This window comes from Halichoerus grypus, chromosome X (assembly GCF_964656455.1).
Source record: "Halichoerus grypus chromosome X, mHalGry1.hap1.1, whole genome shotgun sequence".
In the NCBI taxonomy this organism is placed as follows: Eukaryota; Metazoa; Chordata; class Mammalia; order Carnivora; family Phocidae; genus Halichoerus; species Halichoerus grypus.
In genome coordinates, this window is record NC_135727.1 from 38,963,204 (window position 1) to 38,980,854 (window position 17,651).

The window sequence follows — 17,651 nt, forward strand, 5'->3', positions numbered from 1 at the left end:
TTCTCACGGAACAATTTTATACATGGCAAAAACCCCTTATCAATTTCATTTGTTTTTCCTGAGGCTCTCTGTCCTCCTGTTCCAATCTAAACTTATTGCTCTCTAAAGCTTCTGCACAACTGTTATGCTAAGATCTCCCTTTTTATCACCCTGGAAGATCCCTTTCTCTTTTTTTTTTTCTGTGCTGAATCCACTATTCATGAATCTTGTGACTCCCATTTTTTCCCCCAGTTTACTCTTGTTTTGGTGGAGCACATTCTCTAGTGAGAAAGGTACACAGAAGGTAAATTTCTGAAATTTTGCATGTCTGAAGGTCATTAGTTTATCTTCACTATTGATTGATAGTTTGAGTGTATAAATCCAGGTTAAAAAGTCATTTTCTCTAGGGCGCCTGGCTGGCTGTCGGAAGAGTATGTGACTCTTGATCTCGGGGTTGTGAGTTCGAGCCCCACACTGGGTGTAGAGATTACTTAAAATCAATCAAATCAGATCAAATCAAATCGTTTTCCCTTAGCACTTTGAAGACACGGCACACTGTCTTCTTATTTCCATTGTTGGCACTGACAACTCCAAAGCCATTGTTATTCCTGAGTCTTTGATGCAAACTCTTTACTCCTCCCCATCTCCCCCAGAAGCTTTTAAGATTATTTCTTTATTCTTGATGTTAGGAAATTTCATGATGATGTCTGGGTCTTTGACATATATTATGCAGTATCTACTGTGGGGCCTTTCAATCTCAGTCCACCTGGGAAATGTTTGTATATTATTTATTTGATAATTTCCTCAACAACATTGTCTTTGTTCTCTCTGGAAATACTATTTGTTGTTTATAAGATTGTCTGGGTTGATTTTTTCAATTGTCTAATTATTTCTCTTGTATCATCCATATTTTTGCTATGTTACTCTTCCTAAAAGAGCTTCTCAATTTTGCCTTCTCTTTTACTAATTTTTAAAATTTTTTTCCTATCATATTGTTAATTTCCAAGAGTTGGTTCTTGTTGTTTGATTATTCTATTTTAATGGCATCCTGCTTTTGTTTTGTAAATATGGTATTTTCTATTATTTCTCAGAAAATAGTCACTGTACTTTCTTTGAAGTTTTTTCTGCTGTCTGTGTTTTTCTCCATTTCTAATTTTTCATGCTTCTTTGTTTTGGTCTTTCTATTTCATGTTGGAAGCTTTCTTTAACTCTCTGGTGATCCTGGTTGTCCATATTTAAGAATGAAGCTCTAAGAGACAGATTTGAAGGTGTATGTACCTTGTGTGTTTGTTGACCAGTGGGCTTCAGCATAGGGTAATTGGCTAGCCAGTTGGAGTTTTTTGTCAATATCTGTAGATCTTGCCTCTTGGGCTACACTTTCTCCAGGGAAGAATACTCCCGTCTTCTTGGGAGTCATAAGCCTGGTTGTCACTATTCTAGGAGTCATGTTGGGGGAAGGAGCCTGGGACTCTCATTATTAAGTATAAAAACTTTAACGTCATCACTCTTTTTTGTGGCCCACCTAAATTTTACCTTCCTTTGGATTGAGTGTCCCAGCTCCAGAGCTGCTCTGAATCGATTTAACCTGTTTCCAGCAGGGTCTGGCTCTCCTCAATAGAGGTGGGGATGGCAGATGTCTAATCATTCCTTGCAGGGATGTTCAAAGGGCTGTCCCTCCTTTAAAGTTCTATAGTACTTGGTGCCTCTAACTCCTAAGCCTTTCTGGGATTCTCAAGGGGGAAATCTGCTTATTGCTTACCAACATTCCCCTCTTCGGGTACTTAGGTTTAATTGCCCCCCACTCTGCTAAATCAGTTATCACTTTCCATCTTCATATTCAGTGGGTCAGAGTTACAGATATCCCCTATTACTGACAGATATGGAGGGTTGGTGTTTCTGTTCCTTGTTCTCCTTGTTTGGGAGTGATATTTGAGAGGAGGAAGAGAGTGAGGAAGAAAATCTTGATCTCACTAGCCTCAATCAGGAAGTCATGAAAGAAAAAAGAAGTTACAAAAAAAGTCATTGGTGGATCTATCACAGTCAGTTAATTGACTTAGCAAGTATTTATTAAGCTCAGGTATAACATGGTGGTTAAGAGCATCGGCTTTGAAGGCAGAGTGCTGTACATTTACTTAAGCTCTCTGCATCTTCTTTTAATTATTTTAAGTTGGGAGTAATAATAGTACCTACCTCATAGAGTTGTTGTGAGGATTAAATGAGTTAATACACATAAAGAGCTTGCCTGGCACCTAATAACCCCTCAATAAATGTTTATTATTAGTGTTATTAATGTTGTTGTTCTTTTTATTATTACTATGTGCTAGGCACTCTGCAGGTGATATCATGGAGAACGAAATAGAAATTAGGTCTCTCCCCCAATGAAGGGGAACAGTTTTACCATTTCAGGGTGCTAAGAACACTAGGTCTAAAATTAGGACTTTTAGGGGCACCTGGCTGCCTCAGTTGGTGGAATGTGCAATTCTTGATCTCGGGGTTGTGAGTTTGGGCCCCATGCTGGGTGTAGAGATTACTTACAAATAAGAAATCTTAAAATAAAATAAAATAAAATTGAGATTTTTATTTTTTGGTCACAAATTCAAGACTGGGATAAGGTACTTGACCACTATGCTTTCCAGGATGATATTACTAGAGTTCTGTGCTCCTCTTCTGAAGTGCAAATAATAGCAGCTCTCATGTATTCAGTGCTTACTCTGTGCCAGGTAATTAACATAAATGGTCTCATCAGATCTGTAGATCAAGCCTACAAATTAGGTATTATTATCTCTACTTTATGGATGATGAAACTGAGGCTCATGGTAACTTTTCCAAGGTCATACAGCTGCTGGCAAGTGGCAGAGCTGAGATTCCAACACTAATCCGCTACCAGAACCTGACCATTTAACCACACATGAGCCTTAAAAAAAAATTACACCGTGTCCATGTCCAGTGCTTTATCCAAAGTAATATTACTAAGTAACTAACACTTTGATTTGAATGCGTTTTTCAGATTGTTTTCCTCTAACCTAGGAGGTGCTAGGGCTTTATGAGGACCCATGAAATGAGAACAATAAATCAGGGGCACCTGGGTGGCTCAGTCGGTTGGGTGTCTGCCTTTGGCTCAGGTCATGATCTCGGGGTCCTGGGATCGAGCCCTGTATTGGGCTCCCTGCTCAGTGGGGAGTCTACTTCTCCCTCTCCCTCTGCCTCTCTTCCCTGCTCATTCTCTCTCTCTCTCTCACTCCCTCTCTGTTTGTCTCAAATAGGTAAATAAAATCTTTAAAAAAAGAGAGAACAATAAATCAGAATGGAGAGATTGGGGGGTGGGAAGCCAGTGAAAAAATTCCTAATTTAGTCTCAGGATGATTGAGCAAGGATTATCGCTTTGTGCCTTTAAATTTTGACTTCTGAAATAAGGGTTTAGTGCCCGCATCTTTTACTTTTGCTGTCTTCCCAATGCTTGTTTTCAGGAAAATGCTATTGGCTACAAATGCATATTGCTGGAACACACATTTGGGATAATTCTTCCAAATGTGGCCTTATTTGCCTAAGCAAAGGAAATCCTCTGGATTTCTCAGCAAGCCCAGGGGGGGACCTAAAGCTCCTGGCGCCCATTGCTTTCTATTACCTTAAATATAGGTGCCTGGCAGGGGGCTAGCGGGCTGCAGGGGATGTGGTTAGGGCTGAAGCATTCCAGGATGGGGCCACCAGAAACTTGTCAGGAAAGGTTGCCTGCAGCTTACGGTGGCTATAGTTGGCTTTGTACATCTTCTATAAAAAAAAAAAAAATAGAGGGATCATTCTATAAAAAATAAAGGTATTGTGTTCATGAGGATCATATCAAATAGATTGGGTTTTAGCCATCTCTTGGCTAAGTCCAAGTGTTGAGACCATGCATTATTGGAGGTACCACCTTGAATAACAGGAACTTGATTACCGTCTGGTTTCATGATCTCTGCATGTGCCTGGCTTTTTGTTCAAAAGTGATGTTGCCATTTTGTCCTTCAAATGATGCTTTCTGACCCGGGTATGTTTCAATGTATGCTTCTAAGGACAAAATGCTTTGGAAGCCAGGTTTGTGTCTTGCAAGCACAGTAAATCTGAACTGATGACAGTCAACTTAACAACAGCATGAACCATTAAATTTAACAAATTCGAAAATCACTGCTCCTGACCCAGACCTTGTTTTCTTGGATACCAAGCTCCAAGAAGCCTAAGGTAGAGCTAGCTAAATTTGCTGAATAACGAACGATCAATTGTCATTCATTTATTCATAATTCATTCAATCAGGTTCAGGTCTATGCCGCAGGCAAAACTAATAGATTGAGTCATGAGTCGGTTCACCATTCTGGGCTGTGATGTCAACAAGGTCATCCGCCTGACAGAAACTCCTGCCAATCCCATCATGCTTCTCTGGAGCTGTAGTCAGAAGCCGGGACAGAGGTTATGGAGAGGGCCCTTTCTTCCCTCACCCCACCTTCTACCTCTTCTCTCTCTCATTATTTGCAGCAGCTGCAGCTGGAGGCCTTTTATGGCCAATACTCACAGAGTGTGCCTTTGACTTATGGGAAGGGGCAATTTCTACTGCTGAAGGGCACGGAAGGGCCCAGTGGGTGAAACAGCAACACAAACCAGCTGGAACACAAATCCAAGCCCTCACAGTGAGCGTGGGCCGTTGTGACAGTTCTTTTACAACCCCGAACGCTATTGTACAGCTGTGCTCTTTCCTTTAGCTTCAGGTCCCTCTACCATATCTTTGTGGCTCTGTGTGTGTGTGTGTGTGTGTGTGTGTGCGCGCGCGCGCGCGTGCATTTGTGCACATGCACACGTGTAGTGTGTGTGTGTGTGTGTGTGTGCATGCCTCTGCGTGTGCTATGTGGTGGAGGCTGGAGAATCCTGAAAAACAGGCTTCAGGTTTCAGGGTTTCAGTCGTCTTGGAGAGTTGCTGTCAGTCAACTCTAACGGGGGTCACTCCAAGAACATAAAGGGCAGCATAGCCTGGCCAGCTGAAAACCCTGTGAGATGGGTCAACTCAGAGGTGAGGGTGTTGTTTTTTAATAGTTTCAATCTTTGCTCTTGGCTGTAGGTAGATACAATCTCTTTCCCAGAAGGCTCTGTGCCTTTCAAAACAGAATACTAGCATTTTCTCTGCTTTCAGGGGCTTGCTGCCCCGTGGTTTTTTTTTTTTTTTTTAACTCATTTGTTTTACTAGTATTGATTTTATACTCCACCTTCCAGCCTTAACTTATTGTCATAACCTACCAAAGCCCCAGAAAACAGGCAGGCTCTCGCAGAAATCCTGAGGACGATTAAATGGAGCATCTGAGAAAGTCAAAAGGGAGAGTTAGTGAAAGCCCCTTAAGGCACCTCAGTGTGTGCTAGGGAACTAAGTGAGGATGCGCATGCCATCCGTTTGCCATGCCTCTTTCTATAGTGAGTGTTAAGGCGGGGCAGTGGAGAGAGATCATTGGATAAATACTCAAGGAACTGAAGTGTTGATTTCTGCCCTGATCTTAGTTAGCTCTGTTATCTGGGGCAAGGTTTTTGGCCTGAACCATTGGAAGAATGGAGTTGCTCTTAACAAAAATGGGGAAGACTCACTATAGATGAAGCAGGAAGATTTGAGGTGAAAATCAGGAGCTCGATTTTGGGTACATTGAAATCTAACATCCATGTAGAGATATCAGAGTGGGCAGTTGACTTATGAGTCTGGAATTTAGGAAACAGGTCTGAGCTGAAAGTATAAATCTGAGCTTTATGGCATAGATGTGGTATTTAAAGCCATGAGACCAGGAGAGATCCCCAACGGAGTTAAGTGTTGCTGGAGAAGAGGACCAAGGACTGAGCTGTTTAATGCTCTCATGTTAAAAGATCAGAGAGATGAAGGGGAAAAAAAACCCATATACAGTCCAAACGGAAATGTCTGCAAGCTAAATTTGGTCCCTGTACTAGACCAAGTGTTGGGAAATTTCATAGGAGTTCACGCTTAAACAAAATCCACAGGTAATGCCTATTTCAAGCAAAAATGCTAAACTAGGAACAGAAAACCTGGCTTCTAGTCTGGATTTTATGCCCAGGTAAGTGACCTTGACAAATCGCTGAACTACTTTGCTCCTACTTTTCCTGTCTAAAGAGACAGAGAGCCAGACCAGATGATCTCCAAGTTTAGACATTCATGGTTCTAGACATTTTAGAGAGGAAGAAACTGAAGCCCAAGGAGAGGGGATTAAGTGACTTGCCTAACATTCTGGCTTTAGGAAGAGACCACAAGCCAGTGTGTCTTCTTCTTCTGTACTGTTTTAAACCCCGTATGTGTATTAGAATACCTGGGGTGCTTTTAGGAATACTGATTACTGGGTCCCAAACCTAAAGTATCTCATTTTGTTGGTCTGCATTGGGTTTGGCCTTGGTATTTTTGACACTCCTTGGGTAATTGACAACCCACTGTTCTGTAGACAGGGCATGGCAGTGTCTTGCTAGCTGCTACCAAACCTCTCTGCATCTTGACTTGTCTTTCCAACACGAAAATGATTCACTCAGTTCTAAACCCTTTTATTCAGATGAAGGAAGAGGATAGCTTTCTAGACCTGGTGAAACCAAAGTAGCAGGTATCAGCTTTCTCTGAAGCTCAGTAAAATGGCATGACCATAGCTTTCTTGAACTCCATCCTAGAGGTGAAATGTCATGGAAAACCATGAAGCCATGGCCCATGGGCGGTGGGGGGGCTAGGGAGGGATCGTTCCCTCTTCCTCCCTACCTTTTTGGAATAGATACAAGTTTGTTCCAAAACCAAATTTACTAGGTTAATAAGCAGTGCATCAGGCATAGTACACCAAATGCTGTTGCTTTTACTATATTTATATAGCAGGCAGAGTTATGCTGTCCACCATAGAAGCCTTACTGCTTTACAGTGGTTTCTCACCAAAGCTTTGCCGCTTTGGACACCAACAGGATATAGGGTTTCTTGGTTAAAACCCACATTCTCCATACATTACAACATTTGGCTCTGTCTTTGGGGGGTGTTATGTGTCAGTATGTATGTTTGCATGTGTATGTGTGGGGTTGTGTGTTTCAACTGTATTCTAGCATTCACTTTCTCCAGGGAGCACGTGTCTAGGAGAAGAGCCATTTTGGACTAAGACAGGACACAGACATGGACTGTGGAGACACATTATTTACAGCCTCACCACACTCACCTGCCATTCTAGTAGTGCCAGCAAAATGATTTTATCATGCATAATGTACTGGTAATTAACCTGGTAAATTTCTTTTGGATGCTTCTTGTCTATTCCATACTTGTTTTTTTAGTGCCCTTTATAACTCTAAATCACTTTCTTAGTTTAGGAGCATAAAAATATATTGTGTATGGCTGGTTTGCTCATAAAATTGTCATATTTGATATATTTAAAGATGTGAAGGCCTGGGGGAGAAAAACAGAAAAATTCAGGGGAGAAACCAAGCAAGTCTTCAGAAACAATTGTTTTTTTCCTCTGGGTCTTCATAGCTCTCCTCCACTCAGACGTGCAGCCCATACTAATGAATACAGGCTTGGAATACACTCTGAGATTGCTCTAGGGTGACCAGGGCTCAAGATAATTGTAATTTTTAAAAATAGGTTTCACCGTTGTTTGGAACCATCTACAATTCAATTTACTTTATCGCACAAGCCATGAATAATGCTATGAAAGAAAATGGACGGGCTAGTGCTGCCAGCCTGGTTCAGCATTCCAGAAACATGCAGTTCTATGGATTCAACCAGTTGATAAGGACAGATTCAAATGGAAATGGAATCGCAGAATATGTAATCCTGGACACCAACTGGAAAGAATGGGAACTCTATAGTACTTACACTGTGGACATGGAAATGGAGCTGCTGCGATTCCGAGGGACCCCCATTCACTTCCCTGGTGGCAGGCCCCCTCGAGCAGATGCAAAATGCTGGTTTGCAGAAGGGAAGATCTGTCGAGGAGGTAAGGAATGGAAAATCACTGGTAGTCAATTTGGCTCAGTGTGGGTTATAAGGGAACCTCTTTAAGGGAAGGCGTATTTTAACATTGGAACACTCATAGAATCAGTCATTTGCATTCAGGGGAGATAAACATCTTGGCATTCCAGGTAGTTAGATTAAAATAATGAGGACAATGAGAGGTACTTTGCAGCCTTGGATAATCATCTACAATTTAAAAGCCAACCCCACTCATTTTCAAAACGATCCCACTCCCAAGGAGGTTTACTCTAAGAAGAGGAAGCCATGAGTCTTCTCCTTGGTCTGTTGTCGACTATGACCTGTGATCATTTCCCCTGCTAGAAAGATCACCTGTCCTTCCCTTGATGTATCCAAATCCTGTCAGTCAGGTCCACCCACAGAGATACCATTTCTATACCTTCTCTTCTCTGAACTCCCATTGAACTAAAAGTCTGTACCTCACAGCTTAGCACAAAATTGCTTTTCAGTTGTTTCTTGTGTATTGATTGTGTCTCCCCCTCCCAAACATACTGCTCCTTGAGGGCAGGGACCATAGCTAATAGTTCTTATGCACCCCCCCCAACCAACACAGTTGGCATCCAAAATATACTTGCAGTTTGACTGACTGATGGAACTCCTCTAGCTTGAGGAAGAGTGGAAACTCCATCAAATCTCTGAGAGCCAGAGGGGAACTTTGGAAGGATCCATATTATTCCTATGTGAGTGTACACCACACCCTTCTAAAACCACATGCATCTATTTGAAATGGACTTCAATTTCTAGTTTGCTTGAGTGTGACATACCCAACTACCTTGACGTTAGCGTCATCATATATTTCCTTCTGAAATCTTAGTAATCCATCCAAATGTTTAGGTTTTCTAGAGGCTAATTTTCATCTCACTGAAACCCTAATTATCAAAACCAGACTCACCCTTGAAAGACAAGTGCTATGTTACTCATCTATAACTCACAAGGTCTATGGGCTCCAGTGAATTTAAAGGTCTTTTATTTTATGAAGGTGACATAATACTTACCCTTCACAGGTGAGATAACATATTTATTCTCAAGAACTCTATTGCCATCCAACTTAAATTAAGGTACTCAAAGTTTTCTATTCGTGGACTTTTTCCTCCAAAGCGACACCCGGGTCAGCCTTAATTCATGTGATTTGTTATTGTCAGAATGGTGAGTGGTTTTGCCTCAGAACGGCGAAATTGCTTTCTGTGTCTATAAAGTCAACAAGACATACTGTGCTGTAGAAAAATGGAATTAAGTTAGGTAGATGTGGCTTGATTTTAGACTCACCAGAAAGCATGAGGAGCCACTCCGTGGTGCCTTTTATTTACAGCCTCTCTCTGACAATGCCATTCTTCCTCTCGCTCTCTACAGGCATCGACCCTGCCTTTGCTGTGATGGTCTGCCTTGCTTTGCTTATAGCCCTGCTGTCTATTAATGGATTTGCTTACTTTATAAGGTACATTTTTGGTTCTTTTTGGATATTAAAATACAAGCCCGTAATAGCCTTGTTAATATTTATTTCCAGGAAGTCATGTTTCAGTACAATTTCCTCATTACGTGACCCACTGATTTTCTGTTTTCCATAGCAGTTTACTGTCCCTACTGGCCCCATTTAGAGTGAAGTGTTTTCATGATGCCAAGAATAACTTCTTAGCTATGTTATCAGTGTGGTTGCCTGTGAGTAGATTTGGCTTGCCACATTATTGTGAAATAAGAGAACTAGTAGTTTAGGGCCTGTGTACTCCCTATCTATGCTCTCTTTTCCACTGGCAGAGTCTCCACTACCCATCTCTTTCCCCAAATGGTATGGACTAGTAGAAAATAGAATTGGGATATTTTAACCAGGTCCAAGAATTAGTCAGACTTTTCGTGAGAATCTAGGAGTTGGGAATAATGGTACTAGTTCACAGGATTGTAGCAGGGATTATTAAATAAACTAAAGTAAGTAAAACACCTAGAATAATAATACCGACTCAGAGTAGGTGCTCAACAAGTAGTAAGGTCTCACCTCCTTCCCAGGCACATGGGATTCTCCTGCTGATTGTTGGGAGCCCAGAATCCTCACTTTGACACTCATACCTTTTGCCATGGGTATTATACTCCAGATCCACATTGTCCTTCTTCCTTGAACAAAAGCTATCCTAGCTAATCACCAATATCATCATTATCATCACGTCTTTGTCCCTCTCCTTGAGATCCCATGAGAGGTGACCAACTACTCTGATGAATGAGTTCAGGATCAGGGATAAATGGCTGAAGATGGCTTAATATGATGCTCTTTTCTCATAATCTTTGCATTTTAACGGTTGAACCCTCCCCATATTAAGATGATTTGGGGAAAGTGAAAAATGAAATCAACCACGACCCTCCCACTTTACCTTTTCCATCCTGCTAACCACACCTTTGTTATCTCTCTGTAAGAGTGGTCCTGACAAAAATATGACACAAACTTGGTGGGGAATAGAATGGAGCTCCTTTGGCAAGTTCTGAGAAAAAATGTCCAGAGTGTATTAAGCAGCTGTGTAAATCTGGACAAGACACTAAACCTCTCTCTGCCAGAATTTTCTCATTTGTAAAATGAAGGGATTGGATTAAGTGATCTTTAAGAGCCCTTCCAGCTCTGATGTTCTAACAAGTCCGTGAAATCCTGGCTTGAAACTCTAACAGGTGGTACTCTTAGCGTTTAGTATGTTGGCATCACTGTGAGAAACCACTACTATTCAATCTCCTCATATTAGAAACTTGATAAAGCCATACAGAGTGGTGGGTAGCTTGTGAATTGCTAAAACACACTTGACAAAGACATTAGTTCAAAGGAGGTTTTTTTTTTAATTTCTGCGACTGTGACATACTCCTGCTCAGAACAGAAATTTAATGTATTGAGTTTAGCTGTTGTCAAAGGCCAAAGTATTGAGTTAACATCGTTAGATGCTTAGTGAAAATAAATGTTATCCAACCAGAAAGCTCCCCTCTCTAGGGAGATTTGAAGAGTAATAGTCTCTGGCTGCCTGATGCCAAAACATCCCATGGCAAGGTTGAAAATGGAGTCACTCAGCTGCTTAGGTTACTTGTCAACCTCCCACCTCACCCCCTATGACTGGCCTCACTGGTCTTTCCCATGGAACGGACTGGTTCTTTCAGCTTAGAGTGAGCTCAATCTGCAATTCTTGGGAAGGCAAGGATAACAAGTCTGTAAAATCGCGAGGGGGTTGTTTGGAGTTTGTGGGCTGAAGGGCCAAGAAGGCTGGAGAGGGACATGATTGGAGAGGAAAATGAGTTTGAGACAATTGGTACTCCAAGTGGTACTGAAAACTCAGAGATGGGAGAGAGGCACATCATTTCCCAGAGTCACTTGGTCCTTGGTTCTTCAGCTAACAAAGCACAAAAGATGCCCTCTCTTTGCTGCCTGCCTCCCTCTCTCTGCCCACCATGGCTGCAATCAGAAGAACTGAGCGTCTGATGAGTTTCTGTAATAGATGGTGATTACTTGCAGGAGAGTGACTCTCTGTTCCTTCCTTTTCTCTGTGTTTTGATTGTTTAAGTTTTTTTTTTTTCCAGAAAGAAAGACGTGCAAAGAACCCAACCACCCCAAAACAAAGGATTCTTTGAACTCCTCCTTTCTCCGGACTCTGAACCAGATTGCCTCGCCTTCCTATAAAGCTCTCCAGTGCTTTGTAAAACTAATGATGATAATGATAGTAATGAGCTCTTATACTTTCATGGTGCTTCATGCTTTTCAGAGCACTTTCACATATATTATCTCATTTGATTTCCAAAACAACTCTATAAAGCGGGTAACGCAGGAACCATTATCCTGCTAGACAGATGAGGCCATGGGGGGCATGAAGAGGTTAAATTTTTATCTAAGGTCATCTGGCTAATTAATGACAGAATCTGCACTACACCCCAGGTCTCTGCATTGGGAGTCTGATTCTCTTTCTACTAGAGTGTGTAGCATGGTTATTTTCACAGGTGTGCCTGCTTTAAGACAATTCACTACACATATGAAACGGATAAGTTAGGGAGTAATGCTTTACTTTGCCAAAAGATTCATGTGCTCTACCCAAGAATTCACTACAGGGCTCTTTTAATTTTCCCCGCAGGGCAGCAGCTCCCACAGTGATAAGGGACATATTTGTTGGCAGACAATTAGAAACACATTAATTGTTTGTTTACAAACCAGTGGAATCACTGAGACAAGCGGACTATGTTGCTGGTGCTTAAAGCTACAGTGACATCGAAGACTTCCTTACAGCAACTTGACAAAGCATTTTGATTCAGTGGTTGTTTTCCCCACTCTGGCACTGGGCTTTAATACATTCCACAGGGTGACCATTAAGGGGTTGTGGAAAAAGCGAAGCCAAACTGTAGCTGTCAGCGCCCCCAAGACAAAACAAAACAAAACAAAACAACCACACAGACTAAATCCAAGGTATCCTTCAGGTCCTCAAGTTGTCAGGTCGGCTCAACTGAGATGACCTACCTGGCTGTGTGGGTAGACATCAAAAACTTCTATGTGTCTAGTAACTGATTTGTAGGAAATCATTATATTTGCTGCAAATTAATGGGCATGTTTGAAGAGAATCAGGTTTAAACTGTGTCTGTGTAATGCTCAGACAAGAGACCAATTCAGTAAAAGAAAAAAAAAAAAAACCCGGTCAGCCCACTTGTTTGGAATCATGTAGACAAAGCAACCAACTGATTGAATTTTTCCACTTTTCAACCTGTCGCTTGGGCAACGCATAGACGCTACTTCGCAAGACAAGTGGTCTTGTGGGCAGAAATCTGGGCCCACAGCCAGGGACCAAGGATTGGAGTCCCAGCTCTGCCTCGGCCCAGGGGATCTCACAATTTGCTTAATTTTGTTTTGTTTCTTTAATGTGTTTTTGTGTCTATAAAACAGAGATTAATGCTTCTTGGCCTGGGTATTATTAGAATATATACTGTGGCGTATGAGAAAGGGTGTTGAGTTCTTTACGAGTATTACGAGGTGCTGTTTTGAATGTGCTCTTGATGTGGGATCACCATTTTATTAGTCTGACTTACTGTCCCCATGCAGCATCCTCACTCTTCCCTTTTGATGCCTCTTCAATAGCATCTTCATTTTTCTCTTTTGGTCTTTGTAACTCTGCAAGTCGTGAGAACCAGGGTTGCTATTTCTCTTTGCTGTGGGTGCTAAGGTAAAGACCTATGTGCGGTTAGTCTTCCCATTATCTCGTATATTTTAAAACTTCTATCATGGGGCAAATTTATCCTGGGTTTGCAAAATACCCAGCCGCCTGTGACCCTCTGATTTTACACTTGTTTCAGGCATCGTATAAATAAAATCCAGTTGATTAAAGGACCCAACAGAATTCTACTCACTTTGGAGGATGTGACGTTCATCAATCCCCACTTTGGCAGTAAGGTAAGGAGCATCCCCCTGTCTTGCTGCACTGTCTAACATGGTATCCACAAAGCACAAATGACTACTGAGCACTTAACATGTGGTGAGTCCTGGGGCGCCTGGATGGCTCAGTCGGTTAAGCCTCCAACTCTTGATGTTGGCTCAGGTCATGATCAGGGTGGTGAGATCGAGCTCCGTGTTGGGCTCCGCACTCAGCGTGGAGTCCGCTTGAGGTTCTCTCTCTCCCTCTCCCTCGGCCCCTCCCCCCACTCATGCTTTCTCAGTCTCTGTCTCTCTCTCTCACTCACATCAATCAATCAATCAATCAATCAATCTTTAAAAAAAGCATGTGGTGAGTCTGAAATGAGATGTGCTGTAAGAGTAAAATACACTCTGGATTTAGAAGATTTAGTACAAAAACATGTAAAATATCTCATTAAATTAAAAAAAAACATTAACTACATGTCAAAATGATAATACTTTGGATGTAGTTGGTTAAATAAAGCATATAATTAAAAAAATTTTTAATTTTTATTATGTTCAGTTAGCCACTGATGATCTCACCTGCTTTTTACGTTTTTTAATGTGACTACTAGGAAGCTTATAATACATATGTGGCTCAGGTTACAGTTCTAGTGGATAGTGCTATCTTAGAACAGTTTTGTGAAAGCGATGCAGTGCACTTTGAGCAATAATGTAGCTTTGACTTCATATAACCCTTCTCTAGTCTATCTGAACTCCACATTTGATTGCTTGTTCCTCAAGGGCAGAGGTACATTTTCTCTTAATGTTAGCCCATAGCAACTGACCTCCTGCTGATGGTATAATAGGTGCTCGTAAAAGTTTGGTGAATGAATCAACTAGTGAAAATCAGTTGAATGTCCCCCTGGGTTCTGTTCTGATGGTGATTGGATTAAAACTGGTGCTCTTCACTGAATGCCTTTACTGTCCCTGAGCTGGACTTTGTGAGCAATGGCACGGAGTCCCTGCCTTCAAAGAGATTATAGTTAAGTCAGAGAGGCAAATTATACCACACCAGAGAGCTCATAGCTGCCATATTGCACAAAAGACACTAGAAATATGGTAAACGTCAGAGGAAACGTATCAGTGGAAGAAGGTTTTTTTAGCAACCCAGCATTAGTGGGTCTTAAACAAGGATGGATAGGATTTGTCTAGGTCACAGGTCCCGAACTGGTAAGCACTTTTGTTTGACCCTTATAGTTATAAAAAAATAGTACCCAGAATTTTGAAATTGGGAGATTACACATAAAAATCTGGATTTCTGGGTGTTTTTTATTTTTTAAAAAGATTTTATTTATTTATTTGACAGAGAGAGAGCACAAGCAGGGGGGAGCGGCAGGCAGAGGGAGAGGGAGAAGCAGGCTTCCCACTGAGCAGAGAGCCTGACGTGGGGCTCGATCCCAGGACCCCAGGATCATGATCGGAGCCGAAGGCAGACGCTTAACCGACTGAGCCACCCAGACGTCCCTCTGGGTGTTTTTTTTTTTTTAAAGATTTTATTTATTTATTTGACAGAGAGAGAGACAGCGAGAGCAGGAACACAAGCAGGGGGAGTGGGAGAGGGAGAAGCAGGCTTCCCGCCGAGCAGGGAGCCCGATGTGGGACTCGATCCCAGGACCCTGGGATCATGACCTGAGCCGAAGGCAGACGCCTAACGACTGAGCCACCCAGGCGCCCCCCTCTGGGTGTTTTTTAAAGGTTGGAAGATCCGTCAGCCTTGGGTATCATCGTGGCAATTGGTTGGGAATCAGTAGTAGTTGCTCTTTTTGGAAGAAGCATGTTCTCTGCAGTTTGACCCAGTTCCCATCACTCTCTACTGTCTTATACTCAGCCTATGTCACCAATTTATATTTACCTTTCTGACCTGTGTAGGCAGAGCAAACAGCATAAACACAAGCTTGGAAAAAAGAAAGTGTGGGGAAGAGTTTTGTCAACTGTAGTAGTAATAGGAGAGGATGCCTCTTTGTGTCCAGTCTATGTGGCCAAAATAAAGACATTCATTTTTGCAAATTCTAGTATAGTGGTAGCAGGATGTAAGGAGAGAATGCAAACACATCTTATTTGTCCCCCATGAGCTACTTACTTGTGCTAAACCAGTGTACCAGATCTGAGAATTAATGATCTCTGTGACCAAACTGATCATTTGCCTAAATGTGGCACTGAACGGTATACTTGAACTAGTTGGCTGGGTGACGATGGGTTTACGTGGCAATACTCCGTGCAGTTGGAATCAGATGAAATGTTCAGCTGTTTAGTTTAATTCTCAATTACAACCCTAACTCTTATTTGTTTAAATCATCACATATTTTTTGTAAGGTTGATATCGTGTTCCTGGAAATGTACTGCTGAATGCCAAAATTATCACTGTGGCTGAAAGCTACATTCCACCCTCATGCCATAAAAACGTATTGATGTTAGTCTCTATTTCTGAAGCCACCAGAGGACCCTGGGACTCACTCGGGGTGGTAGGTTTTGTCTGGATTTGCTATAATCCCATATGCCTTGTATGAAATTTCCCACCTTAATCAGAAAGCGTAGATACTGAAGTGCAAGCTCTGAAGCAATCTCAATAGATAACCCGATACTGAGAAAACAAGTATTTAATTCTATGACAAGATATTTTATCCAGAAATGGGTAATCAGTAGTAAAAGCAGATGGTTAGAAATCGTTGTTCAAACCTAGCAATGTTTACTAAAGTTTTGGTTATGAGCACTAAACCTGTTTTTAAAAATCTTACTTCTGTGGTGGTATCCATGTCAAAATGACAGTTCATGTCGATTGCCCGGATGTTTTGGCTCTCGAGTGTCAAAACAACAAACAGATACTTTTTGGGCTGAATTAACCCTCTCTTTGTATAGGCCTTGCAATAGTCCAGTAAAGTGTGTAAAATCTCCACCTGTGCCTTCTCTCTTTCCTACTGAGACACAAAACGTGTTTGGGTTTCATTTGGAGTCTCAGAAAATCACCATAAATAAGAGAATAGTGCTACCTTCAGATGAACAAAGTGTCTAAGTTTTTAAAATCTTGTTCATGATGATAGATCTTTTCTTTCACTTGTGCATACATTTTGACATGATGAGAGTAAACAAAACAACAACCCAATAATCACTTTTCATTGCATGAGTGAGAAAAATGAAGAGCAACAGGGATTGATAGCCTTATAGGGAGTGTTTCTTTTATTTTTTACTGTTTTCGCCCCGGTGCAAAAAGGATGGCATTATTCTAGAACATAGCTCTTGGCCTCCAGGTCCCTTTTGGCTTTTGGCTTTTATCAGAGTTTCTGATGGGAAGAGGTAGGGGAAGCATACATTTTCCTTAATTGCTGTGTAGTCACAAACTTGCAGCTGCCTGTGTCTAATCAGTCAAGAAGCCAAGCCAAGAATTCCATCCAAATGGAATGTCTGAAAGTGTAAACTCTTGGTGAATATAAAATTAATTCAGTCTAGAAAAATTGGCAGGTCAGTAGAAGTCAGGTCAGGAAAGGAAGTTTTTAGAAGAAAGTAAAGCTGAAGCCCAAATCTATGTGGATTTTGGCAGATTCTCTTGCTTTCTCCTGTGCCCCTTCACGGAGAGGTCTATGTCTCAATATACAGATCTAGGTGCTCCTGCTGAGATATGAAAATAAAGAATGAAAGAGAAGTAGATTCCTCCTTGGCCTCGCTCTGTTGAGGAGAGTTCAGGTTTATGCAAGGGTTATGTGAAGAGTCAAGTTTTACATCTTGTCTGAATCGTGAGCTGTTGGGATTTCAACACATTAGGAGTTGGGTATAGTTTACTAGTGCCTTGGAATTTCGTTATAGTCTTGTCTTGGTAGAATGAACTTAACTCGAGGGCCAAATCAACTAGTGATCTTCAGTTTATCAAAGACCATTAAGAGCAGAGTATGTCAAAGTACTTAAGATTCATTTTTATTGGCAAGCAAGAGTGAAACAGAGCATGGTGTGTTCGAAAAAACACAAGACCGGGATATAACATCCACATTCCTCTTCCAGTCCCTATATCCCTCACTAAGTCTCTATTTCCTAGTTGTAAAATGGGGGTGTTAGAGTTGGGGGGCGGGGGCTAGCCTAGACAATACCAAATGTAATTGCTGGCTCTGAATTACTGTAATTCCAAGAAAGGCACATTTGGAGACATGGAGAAGAATATGAGGAACCTGTTGATTTATGATTTCCTCACATGAAATAAGTCTGCTGGTTTAGTTGAAGATAAAGCTGGTCGATTTTAAAGGTTACCACAGATTGCAGATAGCTCTTCCTCTTGTCATTCAATGGTACACTTCC

At 41.6% G+C, this 17,651-nt stretch overlaps 1 protein-coding gene across 1 annotated transcript in view; it reads left to right on the top strand.

The window, feature by feature from the left end:
- Positions 1 to 17,651, top strand: part of GUCY2F (guanylate cyclase 2F, retinal) — a 90,272-nt gene that overhangs the window by 15,048 nt on the left and 57,573 nt on the right. Inside the window, exons 3-5 of the mRNA XM_036078947.2 lie at positions 7,592 to 7,946; positions 9,332 to 9,416; positions 13,271 to 13,367. Coding sequence (XP_035934840.1) covers positions 7,592 to 7,946; positions 9,332 to 9,416; positions 13,271 to 13,367 — 537 coding nt within the window. The remainder of the gene's footprint in view (positions 1 to 7,591; positions 7,947 to 9,331; positions 9,417 to 13,270; positions 13,368 to 17,651) is intronic.